This window comes from Urocitellus parryii, chromosome 1 (genome assembly GCF_045843805.1).
Source record: "Urocitellus parryii isolate mUroPar1 chromosome 1, mUroPar1.hap1, whole genome shotgun sequence".
NCBI lineage: Eukaryota > Metazoa > Chordata > Mammalia > Rodentia > Sciuridae > Urocitellus > Urocitellus parryii.
The window spans coordinates 234,408,276-234,430,802 of NC_135531.1; the positions used below are offsets into that span (position 1 = coordinate 234,408,276).

Below are 22,527 nucleotides of genomic sequence, written 5' to 3' on the forward strand. Positions count from 1 at the left end.
CAAGGCATCTTCCTGCCTTGTTCCGTAGGGAATTTTTAATTCGAGATTTCTGTGATTAACAATCTCAGCTAAATAAACAATGGGTGATATCAGTTCTTGTTGCTACTTTGAGGAAGACTACTGCAAAAATAACTCTTATTAACAAACTGTTTATATTCCCATTTCAAAGAAAATGGAAGGCTATCTAGCTCTTGGCTTCTTATACAGTTGATTTATTTTATATAAAATGTTATGCTGTTATACATTTTTAAAGAGAGAGATCCTTAATATTAGAATATGTCTGAAGAGATAAATGCTCTTGTCTTTGATTTATCCTCATACTGATATGAACTTCTATTTAAAAATAAATAAATAAATATCTATTAAAAATAATACCTACAGGAGCTGGGGGTATAACTCAGTAACAGAGCACTTGCAAGTGCAAGGCCCTGAGTGCAATCCCCAGCACACAAAAATATGTTAATATAATAATAATAATAATAATAATAATAATAATACATGTAAATAAATTATCTACACATTTGTAATTCTTCAGAAATTTGCTGATATTCTAATAAAAAACATTTGGCAAAAAAAATAGCAACTGTCACTGAATTGAATTTAATTTGATGTTACCCATATAACTTTGCTTAAAGCATAAACAAATGTATTCCATAAAACTTCCCAGGCAGATAAAGAATTTTAATTATATTATAATTAAATCTGACTTAAGAAGATTTCAAGAAATTATGTATACGATTGCATATACATAATTAGACTATTACCTAATAGCTGATGAGCTAAGCAATTTATTCTTGAGACCACAATTTGCTCATTTGCAATGCACTTTTTACCCCAGCTGTCTCTGAGGAAAAAGTGCCATAATGCATGTAGATACGCCCCAATTCCTAGCTATTGCTATAAGCAAACATCTGTCTAGTCAAAAGTAACTAATAACTCAATAAATTAACAGAGTAATAAGGAGAAGTAGAATTTTATATTCACAAGCTTCACATGTGAAAGAACTTCCTTTCATTATTTATGCTTACTCAACACAAACATATTCATGAAAAGAATATCTTAGGTCGATGGATAGGAAACATTATCCCTCTTTTAAATTGTGTTCACAAACATCCATACTATTTACAAAAGCCTTAAAACTAGGAAATTGCAAAGTCATGGAAGGAGACATTGCATGAAATATTTATTATATTTTTTGTGCCCATCACCTAAATCAAAGCAATGGTTTCTTTTTCTTTGCTACCAACAGATGATTTCCTGATAGTTGGACATTTTATTGGGCCCTAGCATCACTCTTGTCACTAGTTTAATTGTTTGTAGTCTTCTTCTCCCAGCTTCCCAATGGCATATGGTTTTCAAGTTTGGGTTTCTATACTGGCAAAATAAAATCTAATATTTACTGAACTTTGCACAAAACCATTAGACATGATTTTCTTATGGTTCGATGTTGAAAAGAAACGCATATGAAGGAAATAAGAGTCTGCCCTGGTGTTTTATCTAAGAGAAAAAAAATATATATTTAAAAAGTTGAAGGAGCAGCTTTGATAAAAAATAATAGACCAAATGAAGATAAAGATCTCCAAATTTGACTAAAGTTTTAATATCAGCAGTTCATTTACCTGGAAGCCTTGAATTAAGCGCAATATCCTGAATCATGGGACAGTGTGCAGGGCTACATCCCAATAGCAACCATGGGCTATGATGGGCCATTGACCTGGGCAAGTGCTTCCTCACATTCCTGCACTCCTCTCATTCGATTCTTTCAGTCCCTCTCCTAGAATTAATGCTCTGCTATTTCTCTATTACTGAACCTGAGGCCTGCTTATTATTCTAGTACAAACATGACTTATTCCCCTAGTACAAACTTGAGAAGTTAACATGCCCTGCACCTCCTAGAACTTGGTTTGCAACTTGGGAAGCGCTCCCCAGCATCCTGCAAAGTGAGAGCAATGAGCAACTTCCCTCTCCAAAGTGAGTTTCTAATAATTAAATTATTAGTTCAGAGAGGAAAATGAACATATCCTTTATTTTTTAGTTTGATATATAATAGAGTTATTTATTGAAAAACGTATGAGAATAGTAGTATTTTTTTCTTTAAAAAAATTTTTTTTGTTATTGGTTGTTCAAAACATTACAAAACTCTTGACATATCATACTTCATACATTTGATTCAAGTGAGAATAGCAGTATTTTTGACACAGTTTTATGAGCTCTAAGGAATTCCAAGTACCAGAAGAAATTATGAATTTTGATATTTACCGGATCTTCATTATTTAACACAAACTTCTTTGAGTTAGTGCTTAATTATAATATAATTTTCCAACAAGCCCTGACCTTTGTTTGGATTGAACTATTTTGGGTCTCATCCAAAGCTGTAAGACTATAATTAACTTCACCAGATTCCAAAAGTCCTATGATCTTTCATGTACCATGACTTCAGAAAACTATCTTTGAGTGAATATTTTTTTCTGATTTTTCTAGGAAATGATCTGAAATCCGAACTAAAGATTTGTTTTCAAAAAGCAGGAGGTGGATACTATTCTATTTGTGTTAAATTTCCACTTTAATTCCCAAGACTAAACTTTCTAATCAGATCAGAGTTCAAGTAATATTAATTTGTGCCAAATACACTGTATGTTTTATATCCTGACACCTGACTCCTGAGACCCACTTGTCCTCTCTCCCTCCATTTTAAGAAACTTAGGGGCAGACAACAGAAAATTTTAAATGATATAGAAAATAAATTTTTCATGATTTGAAGATCTATATCCTTAACTCTGACCTAGTTGAGATTCAGATTTATGTTTTTTACCTGGCTACAAGAAGTGTCTATGAGCATGTACATAGGTAATTTTAAACATCTATTAACATCATCAACTATGAAATTGTCTTTCCTCTATAGAAACGTCCTCAAGCTGGGGCTGTAGCTCAGTGGCAGAGCACTTGCCCAGCATGTGTGGGGCACTGGGTTCGATCCTTGACACTGCATTTACAAAATAATGATAATAAAGGCATGCTGTCCATCTACAATTATGAAAAAATAAAATATAAAAAGAAATGTCCTCTGACTCTGTCACCTTGAGATATTCAACATTCTGTAAATGTGAGATGGTAAAGAGAAAGAGCACTCACATTTGTTGAACCCTCTTAGTCAACTGCACATTCATTCATGCCCTCTACCTGTATTTTGGGGGGGATCTTTTATATTCCAGACTCTATAATAGTCCTGTGGAACACCTGATGGGCCATGCAGATAATCCAGAAGAGGATACAAACATGGAACAAGTAATTACACACAAAACAACTTACTGTCATGGATGATATATGCTATGAAGAAAAGTACAATGTGTATATATATATATATATATATATATATATATATATATATATAATGAGAACAAATGACTGAACCTAAACTGGCTTCAGAGGAAATAATATTTAAGCTTAAAAAATGAGTTCTATTCACCCAGGCAGGAAGTACGTCTTGATATATATAAAAGATAGAGAAGGAAAAGTCCAAAAAGGAGACGGAGGAAGAGCATCCAGTGATGTGGGAGGAAACAAGGGAGGCTGTGGAGTCAGGAAAGCTGAAAACAGAGAGAGTTCTAAGGAAAAAGGAGGGCAGGCCTCCGAGTTAAATGACCCTCAAAGCTCAAATTAGTTCAGAAATAAAAGGGCCCATTGAGTTTAATTGGCAAGGAGATGACAGGATTCTCAGCAAAAGGGACAATAAGACTTTGAAAGCCAGGACACTTCATCTGCCACATGAGAAAAAGGAGAGAGGGGCACCGATACTGACAGGGCTATAAATTTGTTGGTGGAGGATAAGAGAGTTTCTCCCAACAGCTCTTACCTTCTCATTGCAAGATGAAGTGAAGTCATCAGCCAGGAGGAATGTGAGACTGAGAAGCAGGAGGTGGTGATGTGAAGGGACAAAATATGAAGCAGTTATTTGGAAAGACCAGTTTTCCAGTAGATAAAATGACTGGGCAATGTTGGTTGTCAGTCACCCCAGATGAGTGATTTCCAGCAACTAGAGTTGGGAATTTGCCAGGTAAGTATAACAGAGGCAGAGAAGAAAGGGAATTGATAGTATTTTCAAGAGGATGATTATTACCATAGACAGTGAAATCTCAAGCAGACAGGAGGCCAGGAATTCAACAGATAGTAAGTGGTGGTTGATGGATAGGTCGTCTTAATGGAGCTGGGAGAAAAATAGTAGTGATGGTATCAGAGTCAATGAGCTGGAATAAAAAGAGGTCGTAGGCAAAGAGTGGGATGCCTGAAATTAGGATTATGAAGTTAACATAAGACTAAATGGAAAAGTTCAGGATGTTCTGATAGACCTTAAATGGAGCATGAATTTATCAATTGGCCTCCTAGAAGTTTAGTTCCACCATCCTTCTAGAAAGAAGGAGATGAAAAACATCTCTAGATTACACCCCTAGAACCAATCACATTCTCTTGTCCCAGAATTAGAAGTCATCAAATGTACAGTTAACGGAAAACCTATAGGGGTTTGTTGTTCCTAGATATTAAAAAAACAAAATACCAGAACCCTAGTGTTCTGATGACAATGAGGAAGTGGAGATGGGGAATAAAACATTGCCATTTCTACAGAACAAGAAAACAAGAACTGCATTAAACCAGGAACAAACCAGGAACAAGACTTAAAAGGCTAGAATTTAAAATGTCACATTGGCATTATGCTCAGAAAAGCCTGTATCATTATGCAATAAACATAATGAAGTTATGAACAGAACTAGATGGATAAATCTCAAGAACACTATAGTAAGCAAAAGAAGCCAATCAAAAGAGATGTATCATATTATTCCATTTACTTGAAGCTGAAAATCAGATAATACTAACCTATAGTAATAAAAATTAGAACTGTGCTTGCCTAAAGTGGTCACAAGGAAATTTCAAAGGGCAATGTGTATGTTCTCTATCTTGTTCTGGGTCTATATATTTGTCAAAATTCATTGTAGCATACACTTGAGATTTATGCATTTTACAGTAAGTAAATTAAACCTTCATGAACACTATTAGTATAAAAATTCATATAAGATACTCCTTTCATTTTTCTATAAAATGAAGTGTGCCATGACTTAGCAGCCATTCATTACCTGTTTAAAATAATATTTATTTCCTAAACATCTACATAAGGCAAAAAATATCATATTAAATTTTATTTTGGATTAAAGCAGTATATGGAAAATGTGATGAAGTTGGCTGGTGAACCTGTTTAATATAATAAGGCTTTAAAAAGCATAAGTAACATTTGTTCAACTGAGCTATAAAAACAAACCTCAAATATTGTAATAAAGAACTCAATTCAGAGTAATTTGCATTTTGTAAAAGGGAATTGCTTAAGATTGAAAGGACTACCGCTGTATTAATAAGAAAAGAAAGTTTAATTTATTCCTTTAGGATTCATATTTTTTGGAAATTTTAAAATAAACTACCTAATAACATAAGGTTCCTATATCTAAGAGACATTTTCCGAATATTCAAAATATAGGAAGAATCAATGCAATTCTGATCGTTTTCCATTATGGCATCTAAAGTGTTGCATTTATATGATATACTCTAAAGAGATCAATGAGCAAAAAGACAAAATGAGTTCCACAGCCTTTAGAATGTCCTATGTCTAATCAATGCTAGGCACAGAAAAAGGAAGTAGAGGAAAACGAAGTGCCAGCCAGCCACCTGTCTACTCCTTCATTTCATGGTCTTGGTATATAATGTGTCTGGTACAAGCATTCATTACATTTTTGATGAATGGTGGAATAATGGACTGAAACAGGCTATGAAACTTCAGAATCGGGGATCTATAAAATGACAGTGGCACATAATACATAAGAGAGCTGAATGAAGACATTTTATTTATTTATTTATTTGTTTGTTTGTTTATTTGTTTATTTATTTTGTACCAGGGATTGAACTCAGGGGCACTCGACCACTGAGCCACATCCCCAGCCCTATTTTGTATTTCATTTAGAGACAGGGTCTCACTGAGTTGCTTAGTGCCTCGCTTTTGCTGAGGCTGGCTCCTGCCTCAGTCTCCAGAGACACTAGGATTACAGGCATGCGCCACCATGCCCAGCAGGAAAAAATTTTTAATGAAAATCTTACTCTAGCTATTAAATATATTATATTTAAAGTACAAGTAGGATAGCTGGAGAGAACTTTTTATTGGAGGAAAAATGTGGTATTCTACCTGGGAGTTTGATTCAGAACTACCTTCACAATGATCTGTGTAGCTGGATGAACTCTGATAGCAAAAAATCATCATGAGGATCGAGGGAAAGAGGCCAAGCACAGGAGCCTCTGGATGTGCCCACAGATGTGGGGCTCTGGGAGAAGAACTGGGAAAGAGAGGACTGCTGAGGAAATCGTATCATTGGCTGCAAAGTCATGAAGAAAATCCTGCAGTTACAAGCTACTGTACTATTACAAAAATACTGTTTATCTATCCTAATTCTTTTCCAGTAAAGCATGGAAGCCACCCCAGGTTAATTTGACCTCTAGAATTAGTAAGCATTTGCAGAAGGGAACTCAGGGGTCAGTACAATCTGATTTTATGTTGGGAAACAGACTCAGAAAAATAATTTTGTCATGATTGGGTAGTTAATAAGTGTCAGAAATTAACTACATCTCCTCTAGAGAAATTTGTTCATTTTTAAATATAAACGCTCATAAATTCATTGTCATACCAAAAAATTCCTGGGGAAATTTTTTTAAAAATTCTTTTAATATACATACCTTTTCATCAAATCATGTCACTGTCTGCCTAAATTTTCTGTGCTGCTTTGACAAAGAGACTCAAGGGGAATGAACTATTTTTCCCCCATATTTCATGCCATACAAATAGAGAGGGTCTATTCCTTATTATGACAGCAAATTTACAACAGTAAAACCCTCACAAATTGGAAGCTGCTCACAGTCATTATCTCCAAAAGAAAAAAAAATTGTTAAGCTTTGAGGCAAAGAATAAATTAATTGGAGTGAAAGAATTTCTTTCCCAAATTCCAGACACAAACAGCTTGACACTTTGGAAAGAGGTCAGTATGTGGGTTACAGTGTTTTTGTGCCTTCTTCACTTCCTGCTTTATCATGATCCATCTCAGCTGTTACATTTCTCCAAAGTATAAAATTCTGTGTGTGAACAAATTATATTTTCTTTTCAGAAATATGTCTCCATCAGTGTTTTCTTACAAACAGAATGAGCTTTGGTTTTGCCTGTTGTTTGTTTTCCTCACCCCCATTATACCAGGGAACAGGAAAACAGTTTTAAAAACAGAACAGTAAACACTGAACCTAGGAACACTGCACTCATTCTAGGTAGTTTTACATGTTGTACTATTTTTATATATTGTTTATAGTGTTGCTAATGTCTTCTAACTTTCACAGTGTGATATAAAAAGTGGGTATTTGAAAAAATAATTCTTTAACACTTCGTAAATTTGGCAAAAATTATAAATTTGTAAATTCAGGAATCTCAGTTAATCCTAAACAAGAAAAACTCAAACAAATCAATGGCCAAGCATGTCATAATCTGACTGCTAAAAACTAAAGACAAAGAAAAAATCTTTAAAGCAACTAGAGAAAACAGATGCATTACTTGCAGACGAACAATGATTCATTCATTGCCAGTTTCTCATAAGAAACATTGAAACCAGAAGTGAGCAGAATATTTTAAAGTGCGAAATGGATTGCCAGATCAGAATTCTACATCCAGTGAAAATATCCTTCATTGGTAAAGGTGAGATGAAGTCATTTTCAGGTGAAGGAAAACAGAGAGCTTATTGCCACAAGAACGGTTCTAAAAGTACTAAGGGAAGTGCCTCAGACAGGAGAGAAAAGATACCAGAAAGAAGCCTGGAACATTGGGAAATAAGAGATAATAAGCTCTTAAGTTGTTGAAAGTTCTTTTAATGGTCAAAAGAAAAATATAAGACATTATCTCCTGGGGATATATATTTCCATGTGATTTTATACACGAGCACACTCCCAAGAGTATGTATGGAAGAGAAGAGGGAAATACATTGAAATAACCCCAAAGAAAGAATGAAATGGGAATGAAAAAGAAAACAAACAAATAGAAAACAAGTAAAATGATAGTCCTGAATACAAACATATTAATAATTACATTAGGTTAAGTGGTCAAATTACACCAATCAAAAGACAAAGACTAATAGAATGGACTAAAAAAAAAAGAATCAACAACAAAAAAACACAATCCAACTATATGATGTCTACAAGAAATTTATTTTTAAAATAATGATAAAAATAAATTCATCAAAAAACAATGTGTAGGTATGTTAAAAGTAGAATGATAGAGAAACACATTGAAAACACTAATTAAAAGAAAGCTGGAGTGTTTATATTATTATCAGACAAAAATAGTTTTTAAAGCAGAGACAATTATCAGAGGTGGGAGACACTATGTTTTAAAAATATCAATTCACCATAAGACATAAGAAATACTAAATATGTGCATACCAAATAACAGGACTTCAAAATACATGAAGCAAACCTGACAGAACTGAAAAGAAAATCAAAATGCACACAAAAATGTTTGAGATATAAATCTCTCTCAGTGATCAATAAATCTAGCAGACAGGAGACTAGCAATAAAAAAAGAATTAAACAAAGGTATTAATCAACTGAATGGAATTGACATTCAAAGAATATTTTACCAAACATCAAAATATACTTTTTTCAAGTACACATTCATCAAGATAGATCACATCCTCATTCTTAGAATAAACTTTAACAAATTTAGAAGAATCTAAATCATATAAAGTATGTTCTCTGACCATAATAGAATTTTAAAGTAACACAAAAAAATTTTTAAAGTAAAATATTTATAACAGGAAAATCCCCAAATATTATTAAATTAATCAGCACAATCCTAGATAATGCATGAGTCAGAGGAAGTCTCAAGGAATTATAAAACATTTTGAACTGAAGAAAAGTGGAAAAAACTTATCAACATTTATAGGCTACAACTAATGCCATTCTTAGATACTTATAGCATTATATTATACTAGAAAAACAAAGAAGAAATGTGTCAAATAATATTAAATATAAGCTTCTACCTTAAAACCAAAGCAAGTAGAAGAAAAAAATAGAAATCAATAAAACTGAAAATAGAAAAACAGTAGAGAAAATGAAGAAACCAAAAGGCAGGTCTTTGGATGCATAAAAATAATAACCACTCAAACTTTGATGTTTAGGGGCTGGGAATGTGGCTCAAGCGGTAACGCACGGGGCGCTGGGTTCGATCCTCAGTACCACATAAAATAAAATAAAGATGTTGTATCCACCAAAAACTGAAAAATAATTATTAAAAAATTCTCTCTCTCTCTCTCTCTCTCTCTCTCTCTCTCTCTCTCTCTCTCTCTCTCTTTAAAAAAAATCTTTTTTTGATGTTTAGAAAACTCAATTTAAAATGGGTAAAACAATTAAACAGACACTTCACCAGGAAAAAAAAAAAAAACAGATGTGGACAGAACACTAGCCCATGAAAAGATATTCAATATCATCAACCATTAGGGAATTGCAAATTGAACACTGAGCTATATTACACATTTATTAAAATGGCTTACAATATCAAGTGCTAATGAGGATACAGAGTAACTGGAATCTTACAGGGCAAAATTTAATAGTCATTTTGGAAACAGTTTAGCAGTTTATTATTAAGTTAAACGTATACTTACCATATAACACAGATATCCTATTCCTAGATATTTACCCTAAAGAAATGAAAATGTATACTCACACAAAAACCTATACAAGAATGCATATAGCCCCTCTATTAATGATTGCTAAGAGCTGGAAACATCTAAATACCCTTCAAGGAATGACTGGATAAACAAAATGGTAATACATCCAAAGTAATAAAATATTCAGCAATAAAATGGAATGGATTATTAATACATGGAACAAGATGAATGATTCTCAAAGGCATTATGCTGAGTGAAAAAATCCAATTTCAAAATGTCACACAGTCTATCATTCCATTTATACAACAAGCCCAAAAATACATTACCAAAATGATAGTGAATGTATCACTGATTGACAGTGGTTAGGGGAAAACCTAATTATACAGGGAGATTAAAAGAAGGAGTCTTGGATTGGGGTTGTGGCTTAGCGGAAACAGTGTACTTGCCTAGCATGTGTGAGGCACTGGGTTTGATTCTCAGCACCACATATAAATAAATTTAAAAAAAAAATAAAGTTCCATCAACAACTAAAAAATATTTTTAAAAAAATAAAATAAAGGAGTCTTTTAGGGAGTGATGGAGTTGTTTTGTATTCTGATTGTATTGTTGGTTCATGAATCTATGCATTCATTAAAATTGCTGTATATCAAGTTCTATACCAAAAATTCAATTTTATTATATATTAATACTAAAAATAAAATTAATATAAATAATTTTTTTTACTTTTAAAAACTGTTAAAATGTTAGGGCACAAACTTCCATAAATTTGAGTATTGAGATTACATCAAAGACTAGCTTGACCACAAATGAAACCCAGGAAGATCCTGATGTACTCACCGCTGCTTGCACCTCGACAGTTGCCATTACTAGAATCCATAGGAAAATCTGAAAGTGACAGAATAAAGAAAGAGCCATAACATATTTGTTATTACTTCAAGAATTCCTATATCAAAATCTAATTCAGTGGCAAGTTTGATTTGCATAAGAGCCAGATTTTTTAAGGAAATGGAACCTTATTAGTGTTGTAAGGCTGGTTTTTTATTTGTGAATTGAATATGGATGAGATCTATTCCGTGATGTGACTGAAAGGTGATACTCTTGAATCCTCAATTGTTCATAAAATTTCGGGATTCAATGAGTAACTTGTGGTTGAAACAAAAGTTGTAAATGACGAGCATCCTATCACAATAAAGGCTTTGCAGACATTAGGCGTTCACCAAACACTGTAACTTGATTACAAAAAGAACTGAACACTCCTGATCAACAACGGTGTGTGTCACACTATGCTGGCACACAGTGAGCTCTTTAGTGCCTAAGGAAAACATTCAGAAAGTGTGCTAGGCATTTCTATTAACAGAAGACCAAATAATTATTCAGCAGAAAGGAAATCTACTGCCTAGGACCTGTTCAAAGCCAGTGCAATGTGACATTAGAAATTGCATTAATTTTTTTATGATATCATAATCCTAAAAAATGATAAAGATGAAGGTCTTTGAATTAAGATAAAGGTCTTCTGATTAATGATAAAGGTTTTCTAATTAAGAAAGCAGCCTCTGATGAATTCCACTGCCAGAAGAGCACCTGCTGAGAGATGTGTACCTAGCCATGAATTCTCACTGACACTGCAACTCACACCTGCATACAAGAGAGTCACACCTGTGTTAACACCGTGCTACGTGAGATCAATGCTTCTATTTATTCTAACAGAAAATAGCATTCTTTCTCTATCATTTTTCTTCATAGGTCACATCATAAATTAAACAAGGAAAGGTTTATACTATCTTGGAACAATGACAATCACAATTGCAATTAATGACTTATTTTCTCAGATTTAGTAATTATTAGCTGTTTTTTGTTTCCTTTGAGACTGGAGAGCTGGTTTTGTTTCTTTGTTTTTCTGGTGCTGGAGAATGAACCAAGGGCCTGTTACATGCTAAGCATATGCTCTTCTGCTGAGCTCCATCTCCACCTCTCTGCTGGTATTTATAAAGCTATATCCAAGAAAAGATAGAGGTCTGCAAATAAATAAGTAGATAAACAGTCAACAAACACTAGTTCTAAAACATTTGGCTCAACTTGGGCATAAATTACTATCTTAATGACTTATTCTATTTAAACTTCATTCAGTAAATATATGCATTTTTTAGGATAATGTGCTGATAGTTTTTCTACTCCTGAACAATAATGTGATAAAATAAATATGGTTTACATAAAAATAATCTTCATAAAAATTATTGTATAGATTAAAATTATATTGGTCCACATTTAAAATGGTTAGAGTTCAAAGATTTATATAAAAATGAAAAATAACTCTTTCCATGGAAAAAGAAAAATCTTTTGAAACAGTTGAGTTAAGGAGAATGTTTTTCTTCTTTCATAGTCATTGTCACAATGAAATAGTTCTACACTTTTAATTATACTTAGAGGGTGGTAGTGCAGTTGCCTAGCACATAAGAGGGCCTGGGTTCTAATCCCCTGTACCACAAGTAAATAGATAGATAAATAAAAATGCTTATAAGTCAATTATTAGAATTGTAAAGAGAAAACAAGCATTTTTTCTGATCATAAATTTTAGACATTGCTTTTAGAAAGTTAAATTTAGGAAGTCTAGCATTAAAATTATCCTGAGTTAAAATAGTAGATTCTGTATCATTAGTAGATTTTATGGCCCATGGATTTCTAGCGGAGTGTCCTTAGGAACTGGAGAAGGTGGAGAGAGTTTTTCTAGATAAAGGATACAACTGCAAAAGTACTGAGGTAGAACACTACAGTGCTCTTCAGGAGCCCTCAACTCCTCTGGTATGGCTAAAGCAAAGAACAGGATAAGCAGAGAGAAATCAAGATGAAGGGGTCAAGTCAGATCCTGAAGGCTATAGGTAGGCCAAAGGACTTCAAACAACACATTTTCATTTCAGAAAGATAAGTCCTGTTGGAATAGGGAGGAGGAATATTGGAGATAAGAGGGCCAATCACTATCCTATGGCCATAATCCACATGAGAAATGATGAGGTCCAAACTAAGAAAATGACATTAGAGAGGAAGGGAAGGAAATTGGACTCAGAGTAGATCCAACCACACTTAATACTCAATATATGTGAGGGATGAGGAAAAGAATAGAATCAAGGCTGATTCCCAAACTAGACAACGAGGTGCAGTGGTACTCTCAATGATACCAGGAAAATTCTAGGAAAGAACCAATGTGGGAGGGTGAGGAAAGGATGAGTTCACTCTGATGCAAGCTGAGATGGAGGGACTCAGGTTTGAGGAGAGAACCTGAAATGTGTGCTCTGCTAACTCAACAAGGCAGCAAGGTGATAACCTCCTATGTGTTGACATCCCCTGGGCTTTCTTCTCACAAGCCAAATACAAATGGGCTTTCAAAATACAAAGAAAAAACTTTATTCCTTTAACTGCAACCTGATGGGTAAAAGGTCAAGTTCTCTGTAAAGTTACCAACCACATTTCTTTCTTTTTTAAAAAATATTTTTTTAATTGTTGATGTACCTTTATTTTATTCATTTATTCATATGTAGTGCTGAAAATTGAACCCAATACCTCACACATGCTAGGCAAGTGCTCTACCACTAGGCTACAACTGAGAGAAAGTACAGTATAGGACATGCTCTGGCTTGAATCCTCTTTTTCTTAACAGCTAACCTAACTTGATAGGTCACTTGACTTCTCTATATGCCTTGGCTTTCTTTTCTGCAAAATGGGAGCAGTAGTTATGAAAATTTAGGGAACATTGCCACTTAATTGCCACTCAATTAAGGATAGGGCCTAGAACATGTTAAGAGTTGCTGCTAATGATGCCTCTCTTGAGATGGCCTAACCTCTCCCAGTGATGATGTTGTGAAACATTTATAGTGTGCATTACCATTTACCAATCACATCACATAAATATTTCTATTCTTCTTCATAATCCCCAATCAATGACAATGCCAAGGGACTTGTTCAAAGTACAAAATGAATGGCAAATCTGAAATTCCAACTAAGTGGCTGAAACTCTAGATTGAAGAAATACAGCCAATTCTTAATTATTTAAAACTATATGTCTATATGGTTCCTCTTGCTCTCCTCTTCGTAGACACCTAGTAGAAAGAAAAATACCAAATATAATATAACATAGTCAATTTTGCTCTTTGAACAACTTTTTAAAATTTGTTGGGAAGGAGAGTGTTAAAAGCCAATTATTAAAATATGATTTAGGAGGGCTGGGGATATAGCTCACTCAGTTGGTAGAATACTTGCCTTGCATGGACAAGGCCCTGGGTTCAATCCCCAGCACCACTATACACAGATACACACACACACACACACACACACACACACACATGATTTAGGCACTATGTAACATTTCATATCACTGCTAATAGAAAGTTAACTCTAAATAAAACACGTGCTGTAAAACTGAGATACTTTTCCACCCAGGGTGCCTTGGCATATTTCACATGATGAAGGATCTTTAGAAACATGATTTTTTAAAATTCTAGTCCTAATCTAAAATTTCCATTTCTCCTTTCCATTCCATATTTCTCCTCATAGCCTTCCTTCTTGGTATTTGGTCCCTCAAATATTTGTAGACTAGAGCTAAAGAAAAGGCTGACTGTTCCTCAGAGAGTGGAGAAATGATTAAACAGCAGTTCCCGCATGCAAAAGCTGGCGCAGCTCTACCAGGCAAGAGGGCCTGCAGAATGTGTTGAGCAAGAGCTAGGGGACAAGTCAGCACTACACAGAATCCAGCAATAACTGAGAGCTGATTATAAAAACCTTGGCATGACCAACTGTAGGTGCTGTAGAAAAAGCTGCGAAATATCCTACCATAAATTTTCTTAAATACTTGATTACTGAGATAAATTATAATTTACAGATACCCATCAGACTCATTCTTCTTTCTTGTTACTCCCAAAGGGATTTGCTCTTGAGCCTGAGGTCCAGGTCCCTTTGTAGAAAGTGAACTATTCACTTCATATACACAGAAATTTCTTCAGTTAGATCTTCTTCAGTTAGGTCCCAGTATAATGTTTGCTCGATAGAGATAATTGTTAAAAGTCTTAGGCAATATCTGTGTTTACCAACATTAACATTTCAAAAACAATGAAAGAAAAAAATCAGTCAATTTTATATAACAGTGATAATAATAGAAAAATTGTAACAGAGGCAACAATTAGTTCTGGGCATACTATGTACCAACTACTGGCTCAATGCTTTACATGCTGTTTAAATCAATCTTCACCATTTTCTTTGGGTGTGGGAAAATTTTTTCCCCAACTATAGATAAGAAAACTAAATCAGAGAGGTCATATAATTTTCCTATAGCAACAGTAGATATGAGGCAGAGTTGATATACAATTCCTGGTTGGCCTGACCCTAAGCCCATATTCTTTACTCACTGTGCAATAGTAAAGATTTGACTAAACAGTGTACTAAACTAGCTGAATGGCTAAATTGAACTGAGTTCTCAAAGGATAAAAAGAAGTATATGCAGCCATACTCTACAACAAATATAAAATACTTAGAAAGAATAAACAATATGAATTTATTAGTAATGGCCAACATGTAATCTATTCCTTCTAAATTAAGTATGTTTGCCCTTAGTGTTTTGAAAGCAAAGAAGCATTATTTTATTTCAGTAAGGCTTTGCTTTGTAAAGTACCCTAAGATTATTTGTGGAGTCACAATATACTATGGGGGAACAGATCTTTATGACTGGCAGGATCTGAAAATCCTCAGTGTTAAAGGAATGTTAAAGGTGGTCCCACTGTATTCAGGGAGACCTCGTTTTTATATCTGACTGGATAGACTCTAGTCATAAGACACAGGGCTCTATTTATATCTGCAGGAAAAAAATCTGCTTCTTGAACTATCATATCCCTCTAAACCAAGGAGTATATTGCATTGTAGATAAAACCAGCACATGTGGTGGTTCCTAAGTAATTCCAGGTGTCTGACAGTTTGACCCAATGTGGGGAATGTAATTTTCAACATACTGGCTCTGGAAGCTAGGGGACCCTTCAGGCTAGAATCTACCCCTCTATTCCCAGACTTTACTCCCCTTTAGCTTCCTCCTGCCACCACAGTCTTTGATTCACACTGAAGGTTGGGCAGAGAGAATATCATTACTAAAATATGATTCCAGCTATCACCTACCCCTACTTATTTTTCTAGCAAGCATGCTGACAGCAAAACTAATATTATGGCATTTTAAAGCAGCTCAGAAATCAGGTCCCCCGGACTGACAAATTGTTTCCATGCATGTCCTATTTGAGTGCTTCAATGAGGCAATTGTTCCACATTTGGTCCATGGTGATAGGTAACTCAGGGACATTTAATGAAACTGCTTCCCATCCATATTGACCATGCTTTTTGAGAGCCATCAACCTTGCCAAACCTCGCTCCTTCCAGGTCCATCTCTAAGACAGCTTTTAGAGCAAGTCTTGTCCTTTAAGGAGAGGACACATGTCAATGTGAATCATTGCCACCTCATTCCTAGTCCTTGGCCTGAGGGGAGTGCCAGTTTTTAACTGATTCTAAGTGCCTGGCAAACCACAGGTAGCAACTGCCCTGAATTCTGCCAGAGTCTGTAGAGTCCCTAACTTTACTGAGTGTAAAGGCTCAAGGGTGCTCTTTTACCCCAAAGAGATTAAGAAATGTTTCTTCTGATTATTTTATACAACCAGTTCTTGGTTCTTGATTAACATTAGAATACAATATCTATATTCAAAAAGTGATAAACTAAGTAAGGTTCAATAAGTTCTTGAAATCTTTCTATTCAGTTTCAGTTTTTTACTGTTCATACAAGCATTTTCCATTCCCCTCTGACTTTATGTTAATGTGTATAGGAAGTAATTCTCTGAATCAGTCCCCTGATAACTAAGAACTACTAACCAAAAGTGGACTGGGGACAATGAACCCAAGCTGAGCAAGTTAAAAGACATAAGAAGGAAACGTTGATACCCATTGAACAAATGTGGATGGGACAACTGAGTCAACTAAAAACAAGGTTAATCTGGGGAGGATATAAAAGAGGACCACTAGTATGATAATTTTTTTTTTCATTCCTAAAGCATATGAGGAGTAAAATTTGAGTTTTGGGTTAGCCAGAGGGAGTAATATTGAATTAGAATTAAATGGACCCTAATGTACGAGGCTTAGTTGGGGGACTTAGAGTTATGAAAGTCATAATTAGGCCAAAAACTACTGAGAAACCAACTTGTGGTTATTCCATTAAATGGAGAAATACAATAAAGTTTTGTGGTGGAGAAAGAGTGAAATGAATGTGTGGATGATGCACACACAAAGCATGAATAAGGTATTGAAGACAAACCATTTACAGAGCATAAGAGCAGGATAAGAGGTGAGATTAAATAACATCACATGAGTATATGAAGATAACACTCTTAAAATATAACTCCTTTAATCCATATGACATTTACAGAATAACTTGAAATCATGTGGGCCTGTGAAAAAGAGTCCAGTAATTTCAGTCTGCCAACTCTATGGCTGGAGCAAGCCGCAGAAGCTAATTAGCAGTGCATAGCAATGTTTCACAACTGTTTTAGTCTGGAATGGAATTACAATTCATCTCATTGAAGGAAGGGGAAATTTAAGGTGAAGGTAATTGCTCAAATTGGATTTTGAGCAAACACTCACCACTAACATCTGCAGATTGGAGCAAGGTTACTGAAATCATCTTGTATTTTCAATGGTCAGATACAAATGAGGTTTTCAGTTTTCTGTTTTCTCCATACAATCTTAATCAGCTAAAACACTAGACATAGAAATCTGATGACTGAGACTGCAAGAGAATCAGGCAAGAAAACTCAGTGATTATAAACAAGCAAGTAAGGAAAGAGCATTAGTAAACAAAATGTGGCTGCTTCCACATGGAAAGAGTAGAAAATAAAGGGTCAGTGTGGAGCAGAAGTGCGATGAAAGTGGAATGAATAGAGTGCTTTAGAAAGACAAATAAGCTATTAAAAGAGAGTGCAACAGTTTGGAAGAGTGATGAGGTGAAACTTGAAAAGAAGAATGGTGCTCACTAGGGGAGTGATTAAGGGAGAGATTAAAAGATCCCAAGAGAAAAAACGGAGTTAGAAGAAAAAGGCGAATAACAAGGAGTGTCAGGGCAGGGGCAGGGTGGGCATTGTCCAGACTCACCTGCTCCATCCGCTGTGACGATGGCCTCCGGAGAGATGCACACGCCCCGGTCGTACACTGGTAATTCCTCGCAGGCCAAGCTCTCCGGCCATGAGTGGCGGTACTTGATAAGGATGGGCTCACAGCCCTGCCTGGCCCTCTCGCACACAGACTTGCAGGGCTTGATGGGCTCATGCTGGAAGTCAATGGTGCAGATAGGTGCGTACATGGCGCAGAGGAAGAAGAGCAGATCTGGGCTGCAATGTGTGCCCAGCAGACCTTCGAATTGCTCGATGGCCAGTATGGCATTGGCCTGGGTGCTATGGTGCAGGTGATTGGGCATCTTGGTCATGTTCCAGGGCAGGGACTTGCACATGGGGATGCGGACGGGCTCACAGGCTGCTGCCCGAGCTCCGGGCACCTGGAGCAGACAGAATGCAGCCAGAGTGAGCAGCCCAGCTCGCAGCAGCAGCATCCTTCCTGGGCTGCCGCAGACCATGATCCCAGCAGAACGGGACAGGGAGCAACTCTACCGTGGACGCTGAGAGGTCCGCTCCGCCGTCTCCTCCTGTTGCCTGGAAGTGGACACAATGATCTGGGAGCTTCTCCTCCCCCGGCAATCTCACAGCTTCCTTGGATCAAATTCCCCCAATGGGGTCCAACGAGCTTCACCGAGCTCCGCTCCCGCCGCTTTGGCTGCTCTTTCCAAACGTCTAAGCCTTCGGGCGCAGCAGCATCTATTTATTCCTCTCCCTCTGGCAGAAGCATCAGAATTTGCACATCAATCAGATGAGAGGAACACAAGAGGAAGAAATAAAAAGTACATTCAGCTAAGGTAGTTGGAGCTTTGGTGGGGTATCGCGTCCGCTGGATACCAAAAAGATGCTAGCAAAAAGCATTAAATTCTCTAAAGCGAGGATAAAAGACGGAGGACCTGGTAGGGAGGAAGGCGGAAAACAGGGGGAAACTAATGGGAGAGGAGGGTACAGTAGGAGTTTGCTACGTCCTGTTGTCTGAGAAAGATCAATTTTCGGTGTGCGCTGCGAAGAGCCTAGCCCCGAGGTCTGTGGCTGGGACCTACAGCTCTTCGCTCTCCCACCTCCAAACGGGTGGGGGAGCTCCGCCCCCGGGGCAGTCCCAGCCTCCAACGCCTGCTCCTCTTCACTGGAAGCGAAAGGGTGTGCGGGGGAGAAGTCTCTGAGTTGCGGGAGATGGGGAGGGAAGTCTTGCCAAGCTGTGAAGATGCGGTAACCCCAAGCAGTACCCACTAGAGCTGGGCATCTCTTCCTCAGTCCCGCAATGGGAAGCCCCAAAGAGGAGCCCCTGCCCCTGACTGAAGAGCCCACTCCAATTCCCCAGGGAGGAGTCCACTAATTTCCGCACCCCCACCGGGGCCCCTCACTCCCTGGAGTATTTCCTTTCAGCAAACTACAACGCCGCTTTTCTTCTAAGATCAGACCTGAGGAAGGAAGGCTTAAACAGCACTAAATGTCCACATCGCAGAAAACAGCACCCCCCTCGCCCACCTAGTGAGCAGCAACGAAGCTTTATCAACCCAGAGCTAAAGACCACAGAGGTCTGCGTTCCGAATAACGAAAGGGAAATTGCCTTTCATCAAGAGCAGAAATGCTGTGGGTGATGATAAATAGTTCACCAGGAGCAAAGAACCGGTGTCTGTATTCTTCTTTATTTGCTCTGGAGAATTAGAACTTTAGAGTTTTGTTTTCTAGGAGTGGAAACTAACATCTTCAAACAGTTCTCTCTCTCTCTCTCTCTCTCTCTCTCTCTCTCTCTCTCTCTCTCTCCTTCCTTCCTTCCTTCCTTCCTTCCTTCCCTGAAATAAAACGGCCTTTACTACCTAATTCTTCTCAACAACAATTTCGCCTCACACTTGAAAGAAATGTCTAGGAAAACTACCCCACATAGGTAATAACCCTTTCCATCCCATCCAGATGAGTTTTAATCCGGGAGGAGAAAATAGAAAACAGATCTCTCCTGATCTGCTCCAGCACTAACAAGTCTCCTCTTTCCCTCCCTGTCCAACCACCCACTTCCTTTCAGCACATTCTACATGGAATGACCTGCGGAGACCCGGCGCTATGCCCTTTCAATGGGAAATCACAGAGCGAAAGGATTGCAGAATGTCAGAAAACACAGACTCCATTAAGAAAGGAAGGCAACAAAATCTAAAGCAAAACAGGAAGTCACCTTTGCTCTGCATCATTGAAATATTTCTCTGCTTTAATTTCATCCATTTCTGTCAATAACATGCATAGAAAATAAGTCCCCACTTCCCAGCACACAGTGAGATGTCAGTTTCCATTCCCCAGCACTGCCTTAACAGCACTGATAAAATGTCACTGCTAACTTTAGTTTATGGAATTTTTATCTCTAAAATGACCATTAACAGCAGTTTGTGACTGCAGTAAATGTGTTAAAAGGAAGTTTGTTCCACTTGAGAGAAAAACAACAACAGATAGAAGATAGGGAGTCATTTAGTTAATATAAAAAAGCTTTCCCTGGCCTACCATTATTGTCACATAAGAAAACAAGGCCAAATAATATAGATGAATTAGAGGGAAAAATGACTGAGTACATAAAATTTAGTGGAAAAAAACAAAATTTAAAAAGTCAATATTAGAATATTTGGGAGTTAATCCAGATTTTTAAAAGTATGGCACTGATTTGTGATAAATTAAAAGGAAGAAGTGAGACATAATATAATATTGCCAAATATGTTTTCCTGTTCATCTTAAAATTTACAGTGTAAGAAGAAATGAGCCCATTGTTTTAGTGGTTCTACCACTATCTGAAATAAAGTCTGGTTTCCTTACCCTGAGCAAAAGTCAACTGTCCCTTTTATCTAACATGTCCTTTGCAACTTTTCTTTAATCCAAGTTTGTCTTTATCAAAACCTAAAATAAACTACATTGTAGCCAAGTACCCTTTCTGAGTACTCTGAGTCTCTTCATTTTTCTCATTGTTTCTCCTTGAATATTGTTCATGTTTACAAAAGCTTAACACCTGCCAATGTGTTACTTTGAAAAATTATCTTTCATTATTTTATCCAGATGTGCTCTGCCTTCCCTAAAGGGCATGTACAATTTTTGAAACAAGACAATTCATCTTCTGTTTCTTTTGAAAAAGTCATTTAAAAAATGAGGGATGATAGAATTTGAAATACAACATCATAAATATTTTTTTAAATGTCTTATAGATATAATATACAATTGGGGATAATAGTTACACCTAAGTTTGAAAAGCACACTATATGATCATGAAGGAAACACAAGTTAGATATGGCATGGAGCTGCCAGAAACAGATGACCTTCATCCCCAGAAGTGAGTGCCTTCAACAGGCCCAAATTTACAGAAATTCAAGAGAACACTGAAACCTTGTACTTTGGAGAAATGGGTTGTAGATAATTTGTTTCTCTTATGCTTTATTTTATATAACCAGAATTTAACTGATAGTGCACTGATCACTAAATAAAACTGCACCTGGACTACAGAAAAGACAGCCAACTGCTTTAGACTTCTCCTTATAACTACTGAAATTTTCAACTAGATAAATCTGCAGGTAATATGCAAGGGGCTAGAAAATTAGAGTTTTAAATTATATATTTCATGGGCAGAACAATTAGTAGTCTTTTAGAACTCAGGTTTTGAAATAAGAATGCAAATTAGACTTTTGAAAAAGATGGCAAGAGCAAATTATTGATGTACTAATACTGTGCTGCAAAAAAAAAAAAAAAAAAAAAAAAAAATCTCCTGGATACCAGATTCCAAGACTCTGCAAAAGACTCCACAAGACATATCCATGTCTTTTCCAGGACTGAGTACTCCTAGATCTCTGAGAGCTGCAACATAAGGCCCCCTAGAACCTAGTTGGAACTATGGGTCAATTTGGGCTTTATAGAAGCTTAGGAAGTATACCCAGACCAAATCATGGCCAGTCTCCTTAGACTGAGTCATGCCCATGGCCACTAGCATTTCATCTACATTCCTAACAAGGATTTCTGTGGCAATGTCTAGAAAAGATACTGCTAGGTGTTATTGAAACAGCCACACCGTATCACCAAAATTTAAATTTGACTGATTTACACTTCCCCTTCAAAATGTCAATATTTTATTTTGTCAATAATGTGAACCTTTAATGTTAAATAACTTAACATTTCTTCATCTGTTTAAGTAAACTTTAAACTTACCCTAAGATTTTGTTTATAAGACTGCCTACATCTTTCCTATAAGGAAATGTGCTGGACCGGAGGGTATAGCTCAATGGTAGATCACATGTTTAGCATGCATGAGGCCTTGGGTTTGACCCCCAACGTGGCACGCGTGCGCGCGCGCACACACACACTGTGTTTACAATATATATTTATTAGTTTTCAATTAAAAATAAAAAATAAATGTGCTTATATTCCTGCAAACAGGGCTTATAAGTAAAATAACAAATGGTAGAGCGTGAATGTGTTAGTTGGTTTCCAATCACTGACAGAATACCTGAAGATAATAGACTTTAAAAAAAGGAAATGTTTATTTTGGCTCACCATTCAGTTTCCAGTCCTCGGTCGCTTGGCCCTGTTGCTCTGGGCCTATGACAACACAGTACATCATGGCAGTAGCATGTGGCAGAGGAGGCCTGTTCACTTTA

General features: G+C 36.4%; 1 protein-coding gene across 2 annotated transcripts in view; it reads right to left on the reverse strand.

Moving 5' to 3' along the window:
* Positions 1 to 22,527, reverse strand: part of Frzb (frizzled related protein) — a 65,572-nt gene that overhangs the window by 11,836 nt on the left and 31,209 nt on the right. Inside the window, exons 2-3 of one of the 2 annotated variants that reach the window (XM_077799037.1) lie at positions 17,892 to 18,625; positions 10,569 to 10,616 (exon numbers count right to left, since the gene is read on the reverse strand). In XM_077799037.1, coding sequence (XP_077655163.1) covers positions 10,569 to 10,616; positions 17,892 to 18,369 — 526 coding nt within the window. In that variant the 5' untranslated portion in view covers positions 18,370 to 18,625. Of the gene's footprint in view, positions 1 to 10,568; positions 10,617 to 17,891; positions 18,938 to 22,527 lie in introns of those variants that run through there. The other variant, XM_026392024.2, reaches the window with a different exon arrangement.